A 24,134-nucleotide genomic window follows, 5' to 3' on the forward strand; every position below is an offset into this window, starting at 1 on the left:
GTTAACTTTAATTAGCTAAATCATGAAACACATGAATTTCCTGAAATTATTTACCATGTAGTAATAAAAACGTATCAAGTACATTTCGCAATGGCAATATCTCAAATTCGCACAGCAATGGTTAAAATAAAATTTAAATTATCACGATCCCGTTATTTGCCTATATGAAAGACGGATTAGAATACAAAATAAAGGTAAAAGACGAATTAAATAGAAATAATTGTCCCGATGTCATCAATGAACGCCAATGTTCCCTTGTCTCCGGTTTCATTTTTTATATGCCTCAGAGATGACAAGAAGAAGATCTAGTGGGTAACAATATGAAGAGATGGTAATTTTTATGATGTTAATCTACTAAAGTACATAAAGATCACTCATAAAATGCTTACCTTGATCGCCACAATTACTCTCATCTTCGCCATTTAGACAATCGATTTTTCCATCACATGTTTTTGCACACGACACGACATTGGTGACGCTGATTAAGCAGGAAATATGGCCGTCGGGACAATTATTTCCTGAAAATATAAATCCAACATAAATTTGCAAACAAACTTTAAATTAAACCCAAAATTGAGATTAGCACTGTTTTAAGACATTATATTATTAGTAAACCCCACTTGAACAATATAAGAAAAAAAAAACAAGGAAATAAGTCCCATCTTATTATAGAAAAGTTGCTGTTTCAGAATATAACTTAATCTCTTTAATAAATAAAACCATGAACTATATCAAACTTACAAGTAAAAGTGTTAACATTTTTATATTGTTGAACAATAATTGCTGACTTTTAAAGAAAGCTATAGAACAGTACACTAGTGTGAATATATGGTACTTAAATCTTAATTTTAGATATATAATTTTGATCAAACACAGAAATATATAGAAATAATGAGCATAAACTAATTTCCAGAAAAGTTTTGGAATATCCAAAGCTTTTCTGGAAATTAGTTTATAAACTACTTAATATAGTATATGTTCTATATAAAGAGTCTATATGAGAACCTTGTGAGACTCCAAAAATAACAGTCTTTAAAATGGTGAGAAACAATAGATACGTAATCTCAAAATCATTAACAGTTACATTTGGTAAAACTACTTCATCATGGTAGGGCTAAAATCAATATTAAATACTAGAAAATTTTAATATTTGAAAAACAAAATACAATATCAGTCCAAATCATATACTTTCTAGAAATCCTAATTCACAAAATCATAAACTCTGGTCCACCACTGAAAGGGAAAAATATAGGCAAATGGATTTCGATATACTTGTTAGTGGTAAAATCATGCTGATCTTCGTAATCAGATATAAATATAGCCTTTATAACAGTATTGCAATTATTTTGTACAAGTTTATCTATGCAGAACGTCTTTTTTGCTAAAAAGCCCTTAATCTAACAGGCAACATGCATTACAAAGTCGTGCTTTAAATTTAAAATGTGCAAAGCAGGAATAGAACCTTTCACCTTTGATTGTTAACTAATTTAAATTCAAGTAGCTGAAAATCAATGCTGTTGTATCCAGTGACCTCTAGCTCTATACATACATGTTGCAATCGAAAAGTAAATCCTTACTACATCCTTATTTTAAATATCAAACTAATACTTGCATACCACTGCAGTGATAAATTGGAACTTTTGTAGATTGTTTTAAGCTGTTTGGCTCTATAACTTGTCTTTATAATACATATACATACGTTATTTTTATAATTTCATTTAATGTTACCTTATCACGCTTTATCTATTGAACCGATCTTCGTGAAATTTCCCAAGAAATAATATATAGGTTTTATCTTTAGAAGTTATTGCTCCCATGTAACTACACTAATAATAAATCATAAAATACGAATCATTAACTTCACGAGATGTTTCTATCCCAAAAGAATTCGATCCCGAAGCACTTTAAGGTAATCAATTGCTGCAGAAGACAGTTGTTTTATTAAACTGTATTTTGCTTCTTTACTCACCGCAATTAGATTCATCTTCTCCGAAAGTACAATCAAGTTCACCGTTACATCGTTTGTCAAAGCTAATACACTCATCAGTGTTTTGGCAATGGAATTCGTCTCTTTTACAATGACAGTCTGACTCATCAGAACCATCTGAGCAGTCTTGTACACCATTGCATTTTGCGTCAGCGGGAACACAGTCGCCGTTTGAGCATTCGTAGTTATTAGCCATGCATGCCACATTATCCGTCCCTGCTGTGAGGTGAGTGATTATAGATAAAACAACACTAACCAGGGATCTAAGTAACACAATTTTGCTAGCAATTTTGTTACAAACTGATTAATTAATGTTAAATATTGCAAAGGTCATCTAAATTTCAAAATAAATAATCAGTTACCGATTGACTTAATAGAAATAGTGACTATAAATGCAGATCCCTGTTTAATGTTTCTGTGACATAAATAAAAAATAGTAGAACCAGACCAAAAAAAATTTAAAGTCGTTAAAAGGTTATCCCAAACCAATGTGAATATTATTATTTATATCTGACATATACCTTAGTAGATACTTTTTTCAGTCAGACTTGGATATAATATAACGTCAACAAACAGACTTCAATTTTTCATTAAATTTACAGAAAAATTAATGTTGAAAGGTCTAAAGTTGTGTGCACTTTTAAAAATAATACTTAGGCTTAAAGTGAATATTTTATTATTAAAATGAAAAATACCATGGGTACTTTCTATTTCTATTATTCGTTATAATTCAGGATTTTTTAAAACTTATTAATCCATTCTAAGTTTAAGAAAATATATATTTTTTTTAACTTATTAATTTATTCAAAGTTTAAAACTATCAGTTTAAGCCTAAATAAGATGCACATATCAATAGTAAAAAAGCGAAGCAATATAGGGAAAAAAATTGTGTAATAAGCATGATAACATTCACGCCACACCATCAGCTTTGCAGACATTAAGGCTGAAAAGGAACTAAATTAATATTTTTAAGTGGGTGAGGATCAAACCATTCTCGCAATCGTGTTCATCTGAGCCATCCTGACAATCATGTGTCCCATCACATCGTTTTCGTGCATGGATGCAAAAACCGTTGTTACATTTGAAGTCTTTGTCACCGCATGCTGTCCAGTAAAAATGAAACGTTTTAAATCAATAATAAGGGCAAATATTAAAATTTATATCGCAATTTCAGCAATCACACAGACAAATAGGTGAAATAAGAATATGTCAATGACAGAAAGAAAAGAAACTGAAAATGTGAAAATATAGAAAAATGATAAATATATCAAACCAAATAAAATATGCGTTTGGAAGAAAAATAAGTACGTGTGAGAGAAGAAAAATAAAGTAATAAGAGAAGAGTACACAACCATGAAAATATGGAGAAACAATTATTGAGATGCCTAGTCCATGTAAGAATATAAAAATATAAATAACCATACAAACAAATACTTATAAAACGCAGACAAATAATGATGAACTATATAGTATGTCAGAAGACAAATTTTGATTTGTACTTATACGAAAATATAGATACGACTAGAAGTGCGGTATCAACCATCGCCACAGTCGCAAATGTTGCAAGAACCCATGGAAAAGACCCAAAGCAAGACGTACACGATTCATGAGTACAACTTACGACATTTTTTCTCATCAGAGTAGTCATCACAATCGTAAACTTTATCACACCTCTGACTTTTAGGAATAATTTGCTTATTGTCGCACACAAACTGCTCCTCAAGGTCTGTAATTATATTATCAAGTTTTTGTAAAAATTTGAGTGTTCTGTGAAAATTGTCTAAATCCTAAAATTATTCGTTCATCAACACCTTTTATAGCTGGATCCACGTCCATATATATGTTCGCAACAGTAATTCTAACTAGAATGTTAATTATCTAAGAAGTGTTAATCTTACCTAGACAATTTCGTTCATCTGATCTGTCGGATGGACAATCAACGCGGCCATCGCATCGCTTGATGCGACTAATACAATTACCATGATCACATTGCCACTCGTCCGGGTTGCATGCTTTTGAGAATATGCAGAATTAGTAATTAAACCGAGCACCAGAGAATAAATATTAAAAAATTGTATTAGGTCATGACTGTTATTGATGAAATATGATAATGATGATTCTGATATTTTTACCTTCTGATACTAACCCAGCCTTAATCACATGGTGTCATTCAGTTAGTATAAATTATATCAAGTATCAGAAAATTTCTTCTCTTGAATATCAACATCACAAATAGGCAAATTTAAAAAGGACAAATTACTCAATGAGATCAAAACAGTAGGACCTGATACATAATAGCAACTTACGACAGTTTAATTCATCAGCTGCGTCTCTTGGACAATCTCGGTAACCGTCGCACCGGAGCCTGATAGATATACAAGTGCCGTCGCCACATTTGAACCTGCCCCTACCAGTGCAAACATGATGACCCAGCCAATCCAAGAAGCGAGACACTTACCATGAAACCGTCCAGAAAGCGTGCACAGACAGTTTAGTTTAACTTTGTGCATATATTATAATTACCATTTCTATCGATTCCAAATAATAGGATAATGCCATATTTTTCTTTTTTATTAAACTGTTCTTTTCTATTGTCATTGTTTTATATATCTTGCCAATCATCGAACTGTTATTAGAATGAAAAGAGTTTAATAATATTTTTTGTACGTTAAATTCCAGGTCAAATTGTCTATTATTATTATTATTATTATGTACAAACCTTTTGGATCCATGTAAGAATGATGTTTTATTTTTAAGTGTTAAACCAATCGAAGGAATTTATGCGCATGTGATTTCCTTCTATCATCACAAAGCATTATGTAAAAACAAACTCATGAGTTTTATGTTGTATGGCCGTTGCATCCATATTGTAATTGATAGACTGGTCTTCACGCTTGGTTTAATTCTCAAAGATATAGCCAGTTCATGAAGCAAAACCCAGGAAACACTCACCACATCCCAATTCGTCAGAGCCGTCACTGCAGTCGTTATAACCGTCGCATTTTCGCCTAGCTTCAATACATGATCTGTCTTGGGAGCATTGGAACTCGTTGCTTAAGCAGTCTGGAAAAAGTGATGTTTGGTATTTTTAAAATTATTGCAGTCGTGGTCGACTGGTCGAGACACCTGTAAAAGTTCAGTTTAGAATGAATGAGACGGCTGTGAATCAGGAATGGCAGGTTGGAATCTCATTCGTGCCAAATCACACATTCGTTTCTATTACTATAAAAACACGTCGATCGTGAAGCTGCCAAAAAAATAAGTATAAAAACGAATATTTTTTATTGAGGCAAAAGGTAAAAAAATAAATGAATAAATAAATACATAAATGAGGACAAACCACACAAATTGAGCTAGCCCCAAAGTAAGTGCGAGACTTGTGTTATGGGATACTAACTCAACGATACTATATTTTATAACAAATAGATATATAGATAAACATTCAAGACCCGGGCCAATCAGAAAAAGATCGTTTTTCATCATGACCCGACCGGGGATCGAACCCGGGACCTCTCGGTTCAGTGGCAAGAACTTTACCACTGCGCCACCGAGGTCGTCAAAAAAATATCTATTCTAAACAACGCTACTAGTAAAGAAAGTATTTCGGAAAACCTTTAATTTTAATCGTATATCAAAACCAATACAGAAAATAAAAGTCTGAGAAGCATAGGGATATTTAACTGCTATACACTTCTATTCAATCAATACAATGTTTACTAAAATGCTCTTGGACACCAGATCCAATTTTCCACCATCTTGCAACTAAGAGTCACTATAGCATGTCGGCCGGTCATAAAACTACAGACAAATCGTCAAAACGCCGAGGTTTTTAGACTTCGAGCTTAGGGGCATCATAGTCGTAATTAAAAAATTTGAATTAACAAAATACACACCGCAATCCCTTTCGTCTTCACCGTAAATGCAATCTCTGACTCCATCACACTTTCTTGAGGCTTCGAGGCTTCGTCCGTCGCTGCATCGGAAATCGTCGGCGCCTACCAGTTCTGTTGACAAACAAAAAAAATATATATTTAAAACAATTACAAAAATTTATTTATTTTTTAAGGTATGTCGAATGTTGTATTTACATACAACATTCGACACAAATTGTTCACAAAATCTAATTATTAAATAATATTTGGTAATTGAGAACGATGCGAAAAGCGGCCATATTATTTCCTAAGAATTTACTATTTCGATAGTCAATTTCGTTTTTTTTTTTTTTCAATGGCCAGTTACATTTACGAAGGGAATTTTATTACTTTTTCTACATTGTCAATATATTTTTTTTTCAAAAATTGAAGATAACTACTGTGCACAATTTATTACAATATCTAACGGGATTATCACGCGAGACAATGGCGAGTGCGATAAGTTTGTACAGTTATGTAAAAAAATATATATTATTTGATTGGAAAACCACCACACGCCGATGTTTGATGAAAACATGTAATCAGGTGGTTTCTGTAAACTGCTTGTATTTGAGTACTAATTGGCAGTTTGGAACAAGTTCCGTCTCGCACTCGATTCCAGTTTGCATTTCACTTGGTTTTGACATAACTTACGTACAGCCTACACATCTAGTAACCATGTATGTACAGATCTGTACGCGGCGGCATCAGCGAAGATTTTACTATGAATTTGTGATTATAAAATTCACATAAATATTAATATTTATGTGAATTTTATAATCACAAATTCATAGTCATATATAATCATAAAAAAAGACTACCTACCGGCAATCATTACATGCGACTATTGCAATATGACCATTCTAATGTTACTACATCCATTCGTTTATGACCATCTATTGTAATGACAAAAAGGTGATAACATAACACAAAAATATCATTATTATCATTGCAATACAGCTTAGAATACAAGTTTTCCTGTCGTCAAAAGCAAAGGTTGTTTTTCATGCACAGAAATACGAATAAATATATAGAAGTGGAAACCACGCGACAAACTCGCACGTTCGGGGTAGTCTTCACGTCCGTAACACAGATAACCAGTTAGCCTTCGCTAGTATGGCCACGTCTTGTGTGAACTAATCAGTTACGTAGGAAAAAAATGCCTGGTCAGGCTCGGTGGCCGCCCGAGCTTGACAGAATGGGCCAACAAAAGAAAGTGCTGGCTTGATTTTTGTCAAGTATTATAATTATTGATTTTTATCAAGTAACCAACTGAACCAAATGTCCGATTTCTGAGGACACCGAAGATTGTGCAAGGTGAATTAGTTAAAAAAACAGGCTCAATTGGCTCGCTGACTCTGCAGCTGATGATGGAAACAAGAAAACGCTCGCAGATGAGACAGAAAGATTATTGCCAGAATGATGTTTCAGAACACAACATGGTGTTTCTAATTGTCATACAATTCTTATTTCCTTGATATGCTACTACACAGCTACCTTACACGTACTGTGCTTGGTTTGCATAGATCGGCAATAAAATAACGTTACGCTGATTTCCCCCTTTTTCTTGCAAACATTTTCGCAATATTTAAAATTCAAAGATCGTGTTCGGCCTAGCACGTGATGAACTTAACTCTGTATACCGAAATAGAGAAGATTTCAAGTTTGCGCACACGCCATTATGTGATCAGGGTTGGGCGAACGTGTTTTATATTTTTAAGTGAGTACTTATTTTGCTTTTGCTATTAAATCCCAACTAATATTATAAATGCGAAAGTAAGTTTATTTGTTACCTCTTCACGCATTATCTACTAGACCGATTGTTATGAAATTTGGTACACGGGTAGAAAATAACCTGGAATAGCACATAGGGTAGTTTTTAACACGAAATTCCTACGAGAGCGAAGCCCCGGGGCGCAGCTAGTATTACATAAATATAAAAGTTGTTTCATATGTAAGTGAGTACTATGGATAAAAAGATTAATATTTAAGTTAATTTTAAACTTATTAAATTAAACCTTACAACATAACTTCCTATTTTATCAATTCTTCACAGTCGTATTGCTCATGGCTGAGGGTCGTAGTTATTAACGTGGTATGAAACACACACAACAACTTTCATGGCATTATTAATGGAGTGGTTTGCCATTGCCTTCTTCATTTCACACACACGTTAATAAGAATCAACCAGTGTGCAGATTTTCTCACGATTTTTTCCTTCACTGGAAGCGAAGCGGTGGTCGATGAAAACTTACTATACATTAGTCAGATTGGTATACAAACTCATGTAGCACGAGTAGAATTCGAACCTGGGACCTTTCGATCCACAGGCGGGAGTCTTAACCATTACACGCCACCACCGCTTCAATTCAAGTCTTCATTTTATTTTATCAATACTTTTGCAAAAGAAATCGTGGTCTGGTACTTATAAGAATCGATAATATAACCTTACAACCTTGTTGCAAATGTCCAAAACGTCTGGGAAATAAAAAAGGTATGATGTGCGCGTTTAATATCTATCGTTTAATAAAATAGTGACGCAACGCGAAAGTTATAAAGTAGTTATCGATAATATACTCACGACAACCACTAATACAAGTAGAGATTTGCGTAAGATTTAAAAAAATATATATTTTTCCAAAGGTGGTAGCCCTGTTTCACACCTGTATTTAAGGTGGACGTGAACCACTTAGCAGTCTGCCGGGTTCCCGCCAAAGCTCAACTTTTAAAAGTCCAGGAGTGACAGCTTGTGTGACGGGTTTTGTCATTTTTGTCACTACTTGCAAGATTTTACAAGTTAAAAGTCATGCTTAAATCAGCTTTGAGTTGTTGTGTGTGTTACATTCCATGTAATGACCATGGTCCTCAGCCATAAAGATATACGACTATCAGAAATCAACGTTCATCAATATAATACATGAGATTTTGCTATGAAATTCACGCGGGCGAAGCCGCTGGCAAAAGCTAGTACTTCATAAAACAGTGGACAAAAAATTCTGTATATGGAATATAAATATTTACATAAAAACAAAATTAGGGAGTCATATAGGTAATAGAGAAAGAATTTGAAAAAAAAAAACCGTTTTCCTGTATGTTTGTTTGTTTGTCTCCTTGTACACTCTGCGATCTCCGGAACTACTGGACGGATTCGAATGAAACTGTTTTTGTTACATAGCTCAAAAACATAACAATGTTACGGAACCTTAATGCGCAAGACCAACACGCACTTGACCGGTTTTTTAATCTTATCGTTTAACTAAAGTGTTAATAAATATTGCTTTAATATAAGCAATCAATTCCCACTCAATTCGAGTTTGTTGCGCTTACTCAAAATATACGGTTCACATTGACCAATCACGGTATAGATGCTATTAAAAAAAATAATATTTTTTTTCATTCCTGTGTAGAATGGAAAAAATGTTACTAATTAACAAAAAAAATCTTGTCTTTTTCTTTCTTCATTGCAAGTAGAAAGGGAAGTAAAATTTTATAGTTGCTGATCTGTAAGAGGTATTTTCATAATAAATGAAGTATGTCTACAAAGAGCGGAAAGATTATTTGGTTAATAAGCTTAATTCTATTCCTTCTCCCTTCGATTTGGTTTTGTAATAAACAAGTTTATTTGTTAGACAAATTGAGAAAACCCTGACTTTTAATATTCATTTCGCAATAACTTTTGAACGGCTCAACCGATTTTGATTAAACATGTCTTATGAACCACCGTACTAAAATTAGCTATAAAGAAAAAACCGAATCCAAATCGGTTCAAACGTTGATGAGCTATGGTGCAACGTACATAGACAGACACACTTAGCGGTCAAACTTAAACCACCCCTCTTTTTGCGTCGGGGGTAAGAAATAATGATGGAATTGTAATTAATTAAATAACCCATCAAGAAGCTAATAGTGGGCTTTGAGTAGAGATTACAAGTGACTAACAGAGTTTAGGCTCTAACTGCCCTGTAAGGAATAAAGAAGCGTTAACTGTGAAAAAATGTACTGTAAAAAAAATTTCGTTTTCTAATTATTTACAGACAAACTAGCCGCTCATCCCGGCTTCGCTCGTCTTAAACTATAATAAAAAGTAGCCTATGTCACTCCTCAAGGTTTCGCCTGAATTCTGTGGTAAATTTCATCAAAATCGGCCTAGTTGTTATTGAGTTAATTCATTACAAACATAAAATACAAATCTTTTCTCTTTATAATATTACTAGCGGTCCGTGCCGGCTTCGCTCGGGTGAAAACATAATTAATCATACACCTAAACCTTCCTTAGGAATCACACTATCTATTGGCGAAAACCGCATGAAAATCCGTGAAGTAATTTTTGAGTTTATCTATTTACGTTATAGGTCTATGGCGCGATTGAAATGCATTCCTTGACCGAACCCTGCGCGACCCAAATTGTTGTATGCTGACGTCATTATACTTGTTTATTGATTGAATTGTATTGGCTGATACCTTTTAAGACCAAGTCCAATATGGCGTATGTCCAATATGAATTACAATATCATATTTAAATAAATATAAATAAATAAATATATTAGGACAAATCACACAGATTGAGCTAGCTCCAAAGTAAGTTCGAGACTTGTGTCATGGGATACTAACTCAACGATACTATATTTTACAACAAATACATATATACACATCCAAGACCCGGGCCAATCAGAAAAAGAACATTTTCCATCATGACCCGACCGGGGATCGAACCCGGGACCTCTCGGATGCAAGTGGCAAGAACCTTACCACTGCGCCACCGAGGTCGTCACACTTATCATATTTAAATGAATTTCGATATTACATTATATTTATGCTATTACTAGCGTATTTATTTTTCCGGGATGAAAGATACCTTATGTCCTTGTCTTACTATACTTTAACTACATGTTTGCAAAATTTTAAGATGATCGGTTGCGCAGACAAAGCGTGAAGAATTATCAAACAAACAACCAAACTTACATTCGCATTTATAATCTTAGGATGAGGATTGTAAAGGGTTTTAATGTTCATACTAACACTTAAAAAATCTCTTCGCTACTTACTTGTCTACAGATTTAACAATTTTACCCGCTATTCGCAAACAGAAACAATAAATCAAATAATTATAAAAAGAAGCCAAGTCTTGACAGCTTAAAGGTAACAATAGTATCCCCAAAAGCCGAACATAAGCCCGGTAGCCGGTAAAAAAATTAGAACAACATTAAAGGCGAACACAAGCTAAAAATATAGTGATGCCGCGGACCCTGTTTTCTGGCACCACAGTGTGTAATGCAACCGAGATTACGCGAAGATATATATGCGAATGAGATTGAGAAAAGAGTTTCGCTTGATCCCCCAGTAAGTACCCCATGTAACAGGCTTTATCAAAAATCAATGAGGGCCCTCGCATTGATTTAATAACACAATAATATTATTACGTAAAACAGTGCGTTTGGGGTTGCGGAGGATATAGGATCGGATTCGTACCTACCACGAAACCGCAGGAAGGAAACGAAACACACAATTACGTAGCACCGTTAGTAGCGTCCACATGCTACCTCCTTTTTCCATATCGTGTACGCATCGTGTAAAAAAGGGTGAAATTGTGGCCGCAATAACGTGCTACCTGTTTTGTTTCGTAGTAACGTTTCTATCATCTAGGGTGATACTAGTATCATATATACATATATCTCTCTGATACACTTTCACATCTAAGATACTGAACTGATTTTAATGAAACATCGTATGGATGTTGCAAACTCACCTACGCCACGCTACTTGCAAACTCACCTACGCACGGTATTTTCAGTTTTAATTAAAAACTTAAATTTTTAGAGTAAAAATTGTAGTTTCAAATGTGTCTCATTTCCCTATAAAATGTGAATCTCCGCTTTAGAAGAGCTTACATTATAAAATATTTTCATGCTTAATAAAACGTACTTTGCGTTTTTGTGCGCATGTTATAGTCAACGTCGCAACTGACCCCAAAATGAATACTCGTAATATTGAATCAACTGAAAAGCTGCATCGTTTCCAAAAAACTTTGATTTGGTTTTAGAAATAGCGTTCTAATAAACAAACAATATCTTAGACTTAGTTGTATCAATAAATTCGAAAACAATGCAATTGCCGACACATTCTAAAGCCATTATCATAATGCTCCACAGAAGGACAAACGTAACACGCCCAGCCAGAATTCATTATGTCAATTACAACTTTCAATTTAATAATATATTATCCCATGGAATCAGTAGGTACTGCGACAGTTTGACGACCTCGGAGGCGCAGTGGTAAAGTGCTTGCCTCTGAAACGAGAGGTCCCCAGTTCGATCCCCGGTCGGGTCATGATGGAAAATGATATTTTTCTGATTGGCCCTAGTCTTGGATGTTTATCTATATATGTATTTGTTATAAAATATAATATCGTTGAGTTAGTATCCCATAACACAAGACTAGACCTTACTTTGGGGCTAGCTCAATCTATGTAAATTTGCCCTAATATATTTATTTATTTAGTATTTACTAAATCCATGAATAATACTTATCCCAAGGAAGTTATTACGATTACGTATAAAATGTCAAAAAATGACATTGAAAACTAGACCTATATGCGTCAATTAAGTTTTAATTTCTACCACATCTTCGTGTCAATCATGCAATAAGTAATGTGAGGACCTGGATGTTTAGGTATGGACCTAAATTTCCTAAAATTCGATATAACATTTTTAGCCATCTCTTTATGGCAAACCATTCTGGTAAGTTTCATAGACAAGAAAAAAATATCAAGCAATTTTAAGCTAATATTTAGGAACCGCTTGTTCATTCTCGACTCACAAAGAACGCCACTTTGTCCGATCGGCGGCGACGCGCATTTTAAAGTTAACGTCAAAATTGACAGGTGCAACTGAGGCTTGCTTACTAATTTCCCAAATAATTCACACAAATATTATAAATGTGAAAGAAGTTGTTGTATCGTTTTTCTTTCACACTAGAATGGAACATTGGACTGAGGTAACTTTTGGTATAGAGATACATGAATAGTTAAATAGTAGGTTACTTTAAATCGCAATCGTAGAATAAAAGCTAATATATGAATGAGCATACATTTGTCAGATTAAATTGATTATTATTATTAATGATTATTATTATATTATTGAATCGATCCATTCAAATTAAGACGTATGCCGATGCCCGCCCGACCCATAACAGTGATTAATTAGTGACTGTGATATTTAGAATACCTACTAACTATATTTATAAATGTAATATGTCCTAATGGTAGAAGTTACATTTCACGATACACTTTTACACTATCCGAGAATAGTTCGCTAAACTGTATCGGATTCGGTTGCTGATTTTCTATTGCGGTAAATAAAAGCACTTAATCAAACATTCTATATAGCCCATATTTATATCATCCCTGTATTTATTGCACACGGATTAAAAGCCCACATTAACATTGTGATATATATATATATATAAAATTTGGTGTGTGGGTTCCTAGGACAGTGTAGGGGAGCGCTAAGAAGGAATTTCCTGAAATTCCCACGGGAAACGGGTTTTTACTCACATACTAAATTCTGGGCAAAAGTTCTTTATAAGATGCGAAAGTAAGTTTGTCTGTTACCTGTAACCTGTAAGAGGTAACAAACAAACTTACTATAATAGAGATATTATACCAATCTTCTTGAAATTTTGTATACATGCACTCTGAAGTATGGAGAAGATTTCACATCCCGGAAAATAACTATTTCCGTGTGAAATTTACGCGGGCGAAAGCGCGTATAAAAGTTAGTTATAAATAAACAACATGTACGTGAGATTAAAAGTTCACTTTCGTTTAAAAAGGCGCCAGGTGACGTCACGTCGAAAGCTTCTAAATTATTATATTGTAAGCACTAAGCTCGGCGTGTAACTTCGTTTGCTCCCTGAAACATACGACGGCGCTACTGGAGACATAAAACCACAGAATATCTAATATTATTACGGAACAGGAAGACGGTTGTTTATAAAATAAAAATTGAAGGAAACTGAACCTTATCGTGTCGCGTAAAGTTTGTGGGCTAAATCACTCTTTTATAATTATCTGTACAACAATAACGTGATATTTCTGTCTTAAAAGTCAGGTTTATATTCGTCATATTATTCGTCTTCATTCATACTATCCATATTCCAAAATAATATTATATGAGAAAGTCTGTTGTCTGCTTTGTCTGTTCCGCTTTCATGGCTGAACCGCTAGATCGATTTTGATAAAACTTGGTAAGCATATTGTTAAAGATCCCTGTTCAAGTATAGGCAATTTTTTTTCAAGAATAATTCCCCAAATGACTGGATTGATGGGGATGAAAGTTTGTATGAAAATCATATCTGTGTCGCGTTCGCAGAGAAAATCATACGGGCGAAGCCGCCTGCAAAAGCTAGTAAATTATAATAATTATTTGTGAAACCACATTCAGCCTAATTTTTACTACGTCCTTGACTCTTTAGTGAGAAACTATCTTGAATGGGCCGATATTGTCAAGATAAAGGCATTATAAAACGACGTCATACAGTGTTTATACAAGATAAAGCGTCTAGCAGTGATGCAAGCATTAGTTACGTTTTAAAATGTCAGCTTGGTAACATTATAATCACTTACAATTTATTTTTTGCTTAGGTACACCACTCAACCACGATAAATGGTCGTCGTCGTGAAGAGACAGACCGAAAACGATGCGGTGCGAAGATATCTACAAACAGCAGTTGCGGAGGCAGAAAGGGGAAGACTTTGTCCAGCAGTGGGATTCAAAACATACTTTATTTAAAAATTGACGTCTTATTGTTTAGATACAAAACTACTTACCAGATCCATTGTGCTGGTCGTAGATATGCAACACATGGAATTCAGACATTCAGCTTACAATCACAATGTTAATGTGGGCTTTTTATCCGTGTGCAATAAATACAGGGATGATATACAAATATGCGCTATATATATATACCTTTTCTGAGACTTCTAGGATTGGGAAAATAGAACAAAAGAAATATAATAATAAATCAAAAGCGGTCAAAACCTTTATAAAAATGGCTGCACAGAGGGCGTCGCGCCTCGAGGTAATTGATCTAATGATGGCCCATCAATATTCATGTCCTTTGTAACAAAGAAAGGTCTGAGAAAAGGCACACGAAGCATTAGAACCATGGAGTGAACTTGTCAGTCAGATTTTTGGGAATTTTCTGTAGTACGCTATCGTTAAGCTATCAATAAAGTATTCCGATATATCTAAAAAGAATCGCTATGCCTTACGTCTTTATCGATTACGAGGTAGACAGAGACAAGAGTTGCGAAACTTTAAGTTCACATTTAACTGTATGGACTATGAGAAATATCACCAATTTAGAGTATTTTCCCTTGAATGTCTTTTACAATCTGCGATGCAAGAGATGCAAGTAAGATCTAGAAAAATAAATTGTTAAAAATAATAATCTACTCGATACAAGTTTGAGGAAACTCAGCCCTTAAATATTCTTAAATAGAAGCAAGACATGATATTCATAACCGCAGTCAAAGCACTTTGCGAATAAAGTTGTCGAGGTTAATCTCTCGTGAAGCTCCACAAAAATAGGGTAAATGTAAATTTACCCTTATATACATGACAATAAGGAACTGAGATACTAATATATCTACTTGAATAATAAGCACTTAAGGCGGCGACAATTGGCGCTTATGTTATTAGAAACAATAATGTATTGTTATTTTTTTAGGGTTCCGTTAACCAAAGGGTAAAACGATACCGTATTACTACTGACTCCGCTGTTCGTCCGTCTATCTCTATTTACCTGTCAGTTTGTCATCAGGTTGTCTGTGTATCTCATAAACAGTGATAATTAGACAGTTGAAAGTTACACACGTGATTCTCATTGCCGCAGTAGTAATAATTACTAAAAAATCAAATACATATTTAATGGGCTTCCATACAATGAGCATTGTATATATTAAACTAGCGGGCCGTCCCGGCTTCGCTCGGATAAGACCTGAACATATTATACAGATAAACCTTTCTCAGGAATCGCACTTTCGGTGAAAACAGCATGATAATCCATGAAGTAGTTTTTGAGTTTGTTGCGGACAAATTGATAGATGCGACAAAGGACTTTGTTTTATAAATATGTAAGGATGGTAACCTTCGTACGCAAATCCGACTCGCACTTGGCCGGTTTAGTTTTGTTTCCTTATAATATGTAAACTTTACTTTGCCTGTGAAAATATTTCAAAATTTAAGTATTAAGTATAACGAAGTATCTACTAAATGATGAAGTTTCATACAAACTTTAATTGCATCCATAATTTCACCCCCATTTGGGTGATAAACACAACGTATACGAATTAATGCACACTAAAATCTATACACCCAGGATACGATTTTACACAATCTGCCAAACAGTAAAGGACAGACAGTATAGATTCATTCATACAATGCTTCCCGATATAATCCAGCTTTAGGATATGAAGCTGTTACGGAGTACAGACTCAGGGATGTTTCCCTTGAACTTCAACAAGAGTTAATGCAGATTCGAGAACAAATATAGCCCATTTATAGTTTTATTATTTATATATAGAATAGTAAAGATATAGATTATTTTGCAAATGCAATGTCTAAATGGCATAATATTAATATGGATGATAACGACCTCGGTGGCGCAGTGGTAAAGTGCTTGCCTCTGAACCGAGAGGTCCCGGGTTCGATCCCCGGTCGGGTCACGATGGAAAATGATCTTTTTCTGATTGGCCCGGGTCTTAGATGTTTATCTATATGTGTATTTGTTATAAAATATGGTATCGTTGAGTTAGTATCCCATAACACAAGTCTCGAACTTACTTTGGGGCTAGCTCAATCTGTGTGATTTGTCCTAATATACTATATACTACACTATACCATGCATGGATGAGATCTCGCCGACCTAATAATCACATTTCGATAATATACAATTTAAAAAAAATCGAGGATGTTCTTTTGCAAATTTTCGGACGAAAATGCAGAGCGGGTGCGATTGCAGAGTGACATCCCTAATATGAATACCGGCTAAACCTGGTACGTACTGAGTGCCCTTTGAAAGCCCTGTTTTCAACCTGAACAGGCTATAATGGGTTTTCCGACTAACCGTGTCAGTATATCTACTCTAAAACAACCGCTGCTGCGAGTTGATCGTGAATTATCCATTTTATTAACTACTATATGTTGCCCGGGGTTTCGCTCCCGTGGGAATTTTGAGATAAAATATAGCCTATTGCAATCTTGGATAATGTACCTTTCTAATTGTGAAATAATTTTTGAAATCGGTTCGGTAGTTTCTTTTGAATTAGAGGAAAATTTCATTATTTGCATTAGAGAGATTGGAATGAATATAAAAATATGTGTTACTTGATATTTATATGTACTAAATATTTTTGTCAATGATTTTCTATTCATACTGCATTTACTTACGTCCTAAAATGCAATGATCAAAGGTCTGTAAGCTGGAAGTTGCGCATGCGCATATTTTTAAGTTTAAAGTTTTTATTCGCAATTAAATATATCAATTTCGAAATATTTATTAAATATTATTGTTTTTGAGGTTAGATGAAATGTATTGTTAACCTTATTTTGTTTTGAAAAAAGGAAAGAAAAAACCAAAGACATAGAGAATTAAGTTTTCTTTTAACACCATATTGTGTAAACACATTTTATGCTAATAAAATTAAAATAATCTTTGTCTTTGGGTTAAATCTGTCCCTCATACGAAGTAGCGCCCCGTATAAGGACGCTCCAAGGTGCCGCTGCACTGCATTAAATTATACAGCCAAGGGGATGATATGACACAGGGTGGGTGTTTCAATTACGTCTCAATAATTACTAGCAGCTGTCCGAGGCTTTGTCCGCGTAAATTGTCCACGGGAACAGTTATTATTCCTAGACGAATGGTATGTCATTCTCCATATTTCAAACTATACAATTTCCAGAAGATTGGTTGAGTATATAGAACTTGAAGATGTAACAAAAAATAAACAAACTTACTTTCGCATTTATAATATTAGTAAGTATTTCAGGTCGAATCTTACACTTACTGATACATTGAAGCTTTCAATTAAATTAAATTCGTTTAAAGAATTTCGTTTTCGGGTCATTTTTATTTTGTGTCACTTTTACTCGTGCGAACTAATTAAACACAGTTCGTATTTCCAGTACTTAGTATTCATTCATCATTATTAAATATATTTAGTAGCTATGCCCACGGTCCACTCACTCTATGAATCTCTCTGACTCACTCGTGAGTCTCAAAAAATCTCTTTTTTGCTCAAATTGTCAGTTTCTGAGTCAATCAATTGTCAATTCTCTGTTTCTGATTGAGCGTCTGAGTCCAGGATCCACTTTAATACTTGTTATTTTCCACTTTTGACATCCTTAGTCAGACTATTGGCACGCATATATCATCCGTGACGACATCAAGCCAATATTTCATATGTTTGCCCCTTGGATTTGATTCATATGAATTAAGTTACTAAAATCGACGATCAATACAGATAAAATTAAAACACAATGATAACCCATGTAAATTCGGGCATTCACGCTAGTATCGTGTTGGGATCGCCTTTCATTCCAACAATAGGATTAAGGCGACCTCAGCTTTACATATTATATGATGTCATTGTCGAGCTAACGGTTAACAAATACACACACAGTATTAAGGTTTCATAATAAAAATTGTTGAGGAACAGTGACAAGACAAACTTGGTACATTTTAAATCTGTCTCGAGAGTCACAAACTTCTTTATTAAGGTGCCGTGTACGTACCCGCACACTAGCGCCACCATCACATGTTTATTAATTTGTTTTATTTCTTAGCGGATAATAAAATATATTTTGACTGATTATGCTACACTAGAGAATTTTATTAGAAGTTTTGCATTACATAATGTAGTCACATTTGACTAAAAACGATGACTTCAAATCCGTTTAGTCAACTGCGACCTAGTGTGGCAACTATTTCATGTGGCAAAATCTGTTAAAATATCTTTTATGTTTCCCTAGGAAATTTATAAAAAATTTATGCATTCGTAACCAATAAGACACTTTATCTATCAACTTTGGGAAGCCTGGTCAAAATACACATTACGTTTTTTTGGGTTCCGTAGTCCTATAGACCCATAGTTATATTATAGTTTTGCCATGTCCGTCCGTCCGCGGTCTAGCTTAATAGAATAATGTAATTTGGAATGCGCTGACAAAGTGGTTAACAAAATCTTGAAAAAAATCAAATATTTAGGGTAGTACCACCCCTACACGTGAAATAGGAATAATTTCTTTTCATCTTTCCTATAGCGTAACGATTGTTGTTACGAATACATAGAAAAATGATATGAAACTCTCAGTCACTCGCACTTGTTTGGTTGTTGGAATAAACGACGGAACCCTGCACGTGCGCGCTATTAAGTACACATTTATACACATGAATTTGCACAGAGCTAAAAATTGGTATGAATATTTGGACAACCATTATGACATAAAAAATATTGAAAATTTTTCTAATTATATTGTTTAGTTTGTATTTATAATAATTAGGTATTTCCTCTCAACTGTGATCGTTCCGAAATGCTAGTAGTTTGTAGCTTTGGTAAATATCATTTATATAAGAATATGACGTGGAAAAGTGACTGTGAAGGTCTAATTTCTGAATAAATGACTTGATTTTGATTTGATTATTTATTTGCATTTCATTTCTGTAATTTAACATGAATTCATGATTTACTTGAGGTTTTATTATAAACTTTGAGGTAATAAAATAAAATTTCATTATACAAATTTACACTATTTCTATATAATTAACTCCTTTTGATTTGTACTAAGTAGTATAAATCAGTACTAGATAATTATGAAACTCTTGTGTGCGCTTTTGGGACACTTTAAGTTGGAAACTCTAGTCTATTTTCATCTTGTGCTGTAAGAGTGGACTATCGGGCCGCGTTGTAAATAAATTATCTAATGCTCTTGAAATGTACCCAATTAGTACCTAGCAAGTTTATGGTAACGTCAGCAACAGAGTGCGGATTGCACTTCGATTTACACGATCGAATGTTTTCACAGTAAGACGCTGCCGGGTGGTTCTCAGAGCGTTTCGAACGCTGCGGCCGCGCTGTCATTATTTATTTATTTATTTAAATACACATAACAAATTGTAGTAAAACTATGCATAGTAGTAAAATTATAAGGTTACGATAAGATAAATGCAAACAATTAAGAAATATGTGATAATGATATATAGATAAATATTAACTAAATATTCACATACATACAATAATTTAAAGTCACTTTAATTGATCGATTTTATGATTTACTATTTTTAATTATCATTTAGTTTATTAGGAATGCTTATTGACTCAATGTGAGATATTGGAATAGGGACGTCACTACGACATCACTGTCATACAAGTTCCATAAAAAAAAAAAAAAAAAAAAAAAATGTCATTACAATGTTATTACAATTTTGCAAATTTCAACAAAGCCAACAATCAGTTTCACTGTCTGACTTTGATATTATTAATCTATAGTATAATAATGTAAATTGTATGAATGACTTATTTTGGAAATTATTTTTTCCTCTTCAAAATTTACGTCAACCCTCCTTGGGAATGCTATTGTCGCCTAACAGCTGCCTAGCCTCGTTAGACATTCACGGGAAAATGAGTGGTCCTATTCCAGGTTGGAACCAATAATTAATATTCTAGTTTAGGTGCCTTTAAAATAACCTCAAAATTAAAAAATATTATACTTAGAAAGGCACCGAATTTGTACATAAAATTAATTAATAGTTGCGTCAAGTAAATATTTATTTTAAAAATTTAATAAACCCATGACGTAAGCGTCTATGTCGTCTTTATTTGTAATTATTTTATAGTATATATTATGATGATAAACACGCAACAATCTTGCAGATTTGACTTTACCATAGCGCTTTAAGTGTGCCTATAAATGTATATATTAGTGTTAACTATTGGTGAGATCTTCGGAATATTAAGCACATATACTCAGGTATATATAAACAGAATTATTGAGGTAATAACATTAAGAAATAATTACGTTTGATATTCGATGTGACCTAAATAGCTTACGTGTTAATTTTAGATGCGAAAAGTTTGTACTCGCAGATTTACTGCAGATAAATCCTACTTATTATTACAAATGCGAAAGTTTGTGAGGATGTCTATGTGTATGTTTGTTACTCTTTCACGCGAAATCTACTGGATTGTTATGGAATTTGGTACACGGGTAGAATATAACCTGGAATAACACATACATTTTATACCGAAATTTGCGGGGCACAGATGTCTGTACGATATAATGTTATGTATTAGTTTTCCTCAGCCATTTGGCATTTGAGCCTAGGGTCGTCTGGTCAATTGGAAGTTGAATACATCTACTTTTTGTCACACAGACAAGACAATGCCGCAATGATATTGTTTCGCCGCGTCTCACTGCGAATCAACACGATAATGAGAATGCAAAATTACAACACTTCGGCTTCATTCGTACTTTGGCTTCTTACTCTGTGTATATAAAATATTAGTGTTGATATGTTTTGGACAGTTTACGATTAAATATCTAAATTAAAAACACTTACCCATAAAAACATCATAACAATTTTGTCATTAGAATTGATTTTATATGAGTAAGGTGAAACATATTTTTTTTTATCTATTGGTGAAACAAACAATAATTTAGAATTGGTTTTTAATAATGATCAAAACACTATTCCAATAGGGTAGTTGCCAAGGTCAGAAAATTGTTAAAAATATGTATTAATCTACATAAAATAGATATATTTAGGATCATTACGATAATTCATAGACTGTAACAATGCAGCTAGATCTAAATACGAAGATTTAAATTTGATTGGAAAGTCCATTTTCAAAAAGTATGACATTATAAAAATATATTTAACCATCATAAAAAAAAACAAACATTTTGTAACAACTTTTATTGAGAAATAATCACCATAAAATTAATATTTAACGTAGCTGTCGAACAAACATATCTTTCTTCGCGAACATTTTCGCACGTTGTGACGTCACTTGTTCGTGTCATTTAGTATGGAGCATTTGGACGTGTCTAAAATAGTGTGATTTTATTTTTGTCATATCTTTGAAAGTATCGTCATTATCACAGTATTTTTTCACTGTTGTTTCTAATGATATAAGAACCTTCGAATAGTCATCAAAACAAACATTTGGCAACTAGCCTATTGCATTTACGATTGGGAAAATGTTTTTCGTTAAATATTATTTTACAGGACTTTGCATTCATAGACGATGTCTGAGAGATGTCACTATTAAGCGTATGGTAAATATGGAATAAATCAAAAAGGATTTTGTCGTAATCGTTTATCCTTCGCAAAATATGTTTGTCAGTATTGTCATGGACGATAGACGAATACTAAGTACAAGAGGGGCCACAGAAGGGCGGGAAAAGTTCCTAGTTTATTATCATGTAGTAGAAAATTTGAAAATACTGGATTTTTTATTTATATATGTTGTGTCCTATAATTGAAAAATTATTATTCGACGACTCTAAATATCACAGGAAAATCATCAAAATCTCAAGGTTTTATGACCCCTGGTTTTGTGGCTTCACAAACCATAATGCAACTGGTAGCACGCAAGTATGAGAGAGAGAGATTGGTTAAATATAAAACGTATTTGCTTAATTTTTAAATTGTATTGAATACGTGTTACTGACTAAATTCCAACCAAGTAAGGTACTATATTTTACAAATATTTATCAAATAGGTTACTATCTAAAAATGTGCATACGTAACATGTTTGTGAAGCGATGGTTAAAACATCCGCTTTTGGATCGAAAGGTCCCAGTTTCCTGCTATCCTACTCGTGCCACATGAGTTTGTATACCAATCTGAGTCATGTATAGTACCTAGTTTTCATCGACTTGTTTTCGGTGAAGGAAAAAGTGAGGAAACCTGCACACTGGTTGGTTAATAACTTGTGTGTGAAATGTAGAAGGCAATGGCAAACCACTCCATTAATAATGCCAAGAAAGTTGTTGTGTGTGCTTAATTCCACGTAATGACCACGACCCTCAGCCATGAGGAATACGTAACACATATTTCATTTAATTATTCTCATATGGTTTGGTTTTGGTTTTGTTAGTAGAAATCCTTTTTCTGATAGGTGTTTAGGAACCGAAATTGGTTTGTTAAATGCTATTTACATTGTATATAGTAAAATGCTATCAAAACGGTATGGCTCAAAGGGACGTAATTTTCAAACTCACTCAAGTTTAAGTTAGTATAAGCTTTGCCTGATGCAGATTGCAATCATAAACTGCATTTGACGGTTGAGCTAAATTATTTTCAACGCGTATCACGATGTTCGGGGAAAATTAGTTTTATATTGACACAAATTGTATTCGCTATTATTATTATTACTAAAAAAATTAAAAATTTAGACTTTTATTTCCATTTGTGAAAAAATACTTTCCTTTGGCACAAGTTCTGCCTAACACAAAAATGATGAAATATTCGATATTTAAACATAAAGGCTCCGATAGTAAAGAAAGAAAAATGAAACAAAACAATTTTTTTTCTGTCTGTGTGTCTGTTAAATTTGAAGACATAAATCTAACAAAAAGGTCAATCCGCTTTGTGGGTGTAGCACGTTTGGCAGAACAGTAATTGTTTTTAGAATTGAGTGTGGGGACAACAGTTGATTATGCGACGCCCCTGTAGCATAGACTTCATGAGATATAGATACGATTATTTAATAGCCAGTTGTGTCCCAGTACTGGGTATATTTATATAATGGATAAATTCGTAGTTATTTTTAGCTACTTTTTTATTTATAAAATTAATAACTACTTACATTATTTTTTCATTTATAACAATACAGAAGATTGTTTATCTACAATTTATTGAATGCATAAAAAAAATTGTAATTCACATTGATCTAGTGTTAAATTATACCTAATTGTGATTTACGTTAAGTGTTGATACATTTGATATTAAGAAAGAATTCTTATCTCGTATAATTATTAAATTACTATTGAAAAATAATTGATACCGGCTTAAAGTGAAATTTCGTTTGAAAAGGCGCAATATTTTACAAATAATGCTAAAGAAAAGAATAAACTATGCTAAAGAAACTCGGAGTTAAGTATATCCAAAGAAAATGAAGGTCCTGTCTATAGGAATCGAAGTCTGTGGTTTTAGAATAGAACGACAAC

General features: G+C 33.6%; 1 protein-coding gene across 14 annotated transcripts in view; it reads right to left on the minus strand.

Moving 5' to 3' along the window:
• Window positions 1-24,134, minus strand: part of trol (terribly reduced optic lobes) — a 232,428-nt gene that overhangs the window by 45,963 nt on the left and 162,331 nt on the right. For 10 of the 14 annotated variants that reach the window (XM_053768915.1, XM_053768914.2, XM_053768913.2 and 7 more), the window contains 6 exons: window positions 5,881-5,991; window positions 4,940-5,050; window positions 3,609-3,713; window positions 2,977-3,090; window positions 1,970-2,206; window positions 390-518 (listed from right to left, as the gene is read on the minus strand). In XM_053768915.1, the coding sequence (XP_053624890.1) occupies window positions 390-518; window positions 1,970-2,206; window positions 2,977-3,090; window positions 3,609-3,713; window positions 4,940-5,050; window positions 5,881-5,991 (807 nt within the window). The remainder of the gene's footprint in view (window positions 1-389; window positions 519-1,969; window positions 2,207-2,976; window positions 3,091-3,608; window positions 3,714-4,939; window positions 5,051-5,880; window positions 5,992-24,134) is intronic. The other 4 variants (XM_053768910.1, XM_053768919.2, XM_053768916.2 and 1 more) reach the window with 4 other exon arrangements.

The sequence above is a fragment of the Plodia interpunctella genome, chromosome Z, assembly GCF_027563975.2.
Source record: "Plodia interpunctella isolate USDA-ARS_2022_Savannah chromosome Z, ilPloInte3.2, whole genome shotgun sequence".
NCBI classification, from domain to species: domain Eukaryota; kingdom Metazoa; phylum Arthropoda; class Insecta; order Lepidoptera; family Pyralidae; genus Plodia; species Plodia interpunctella.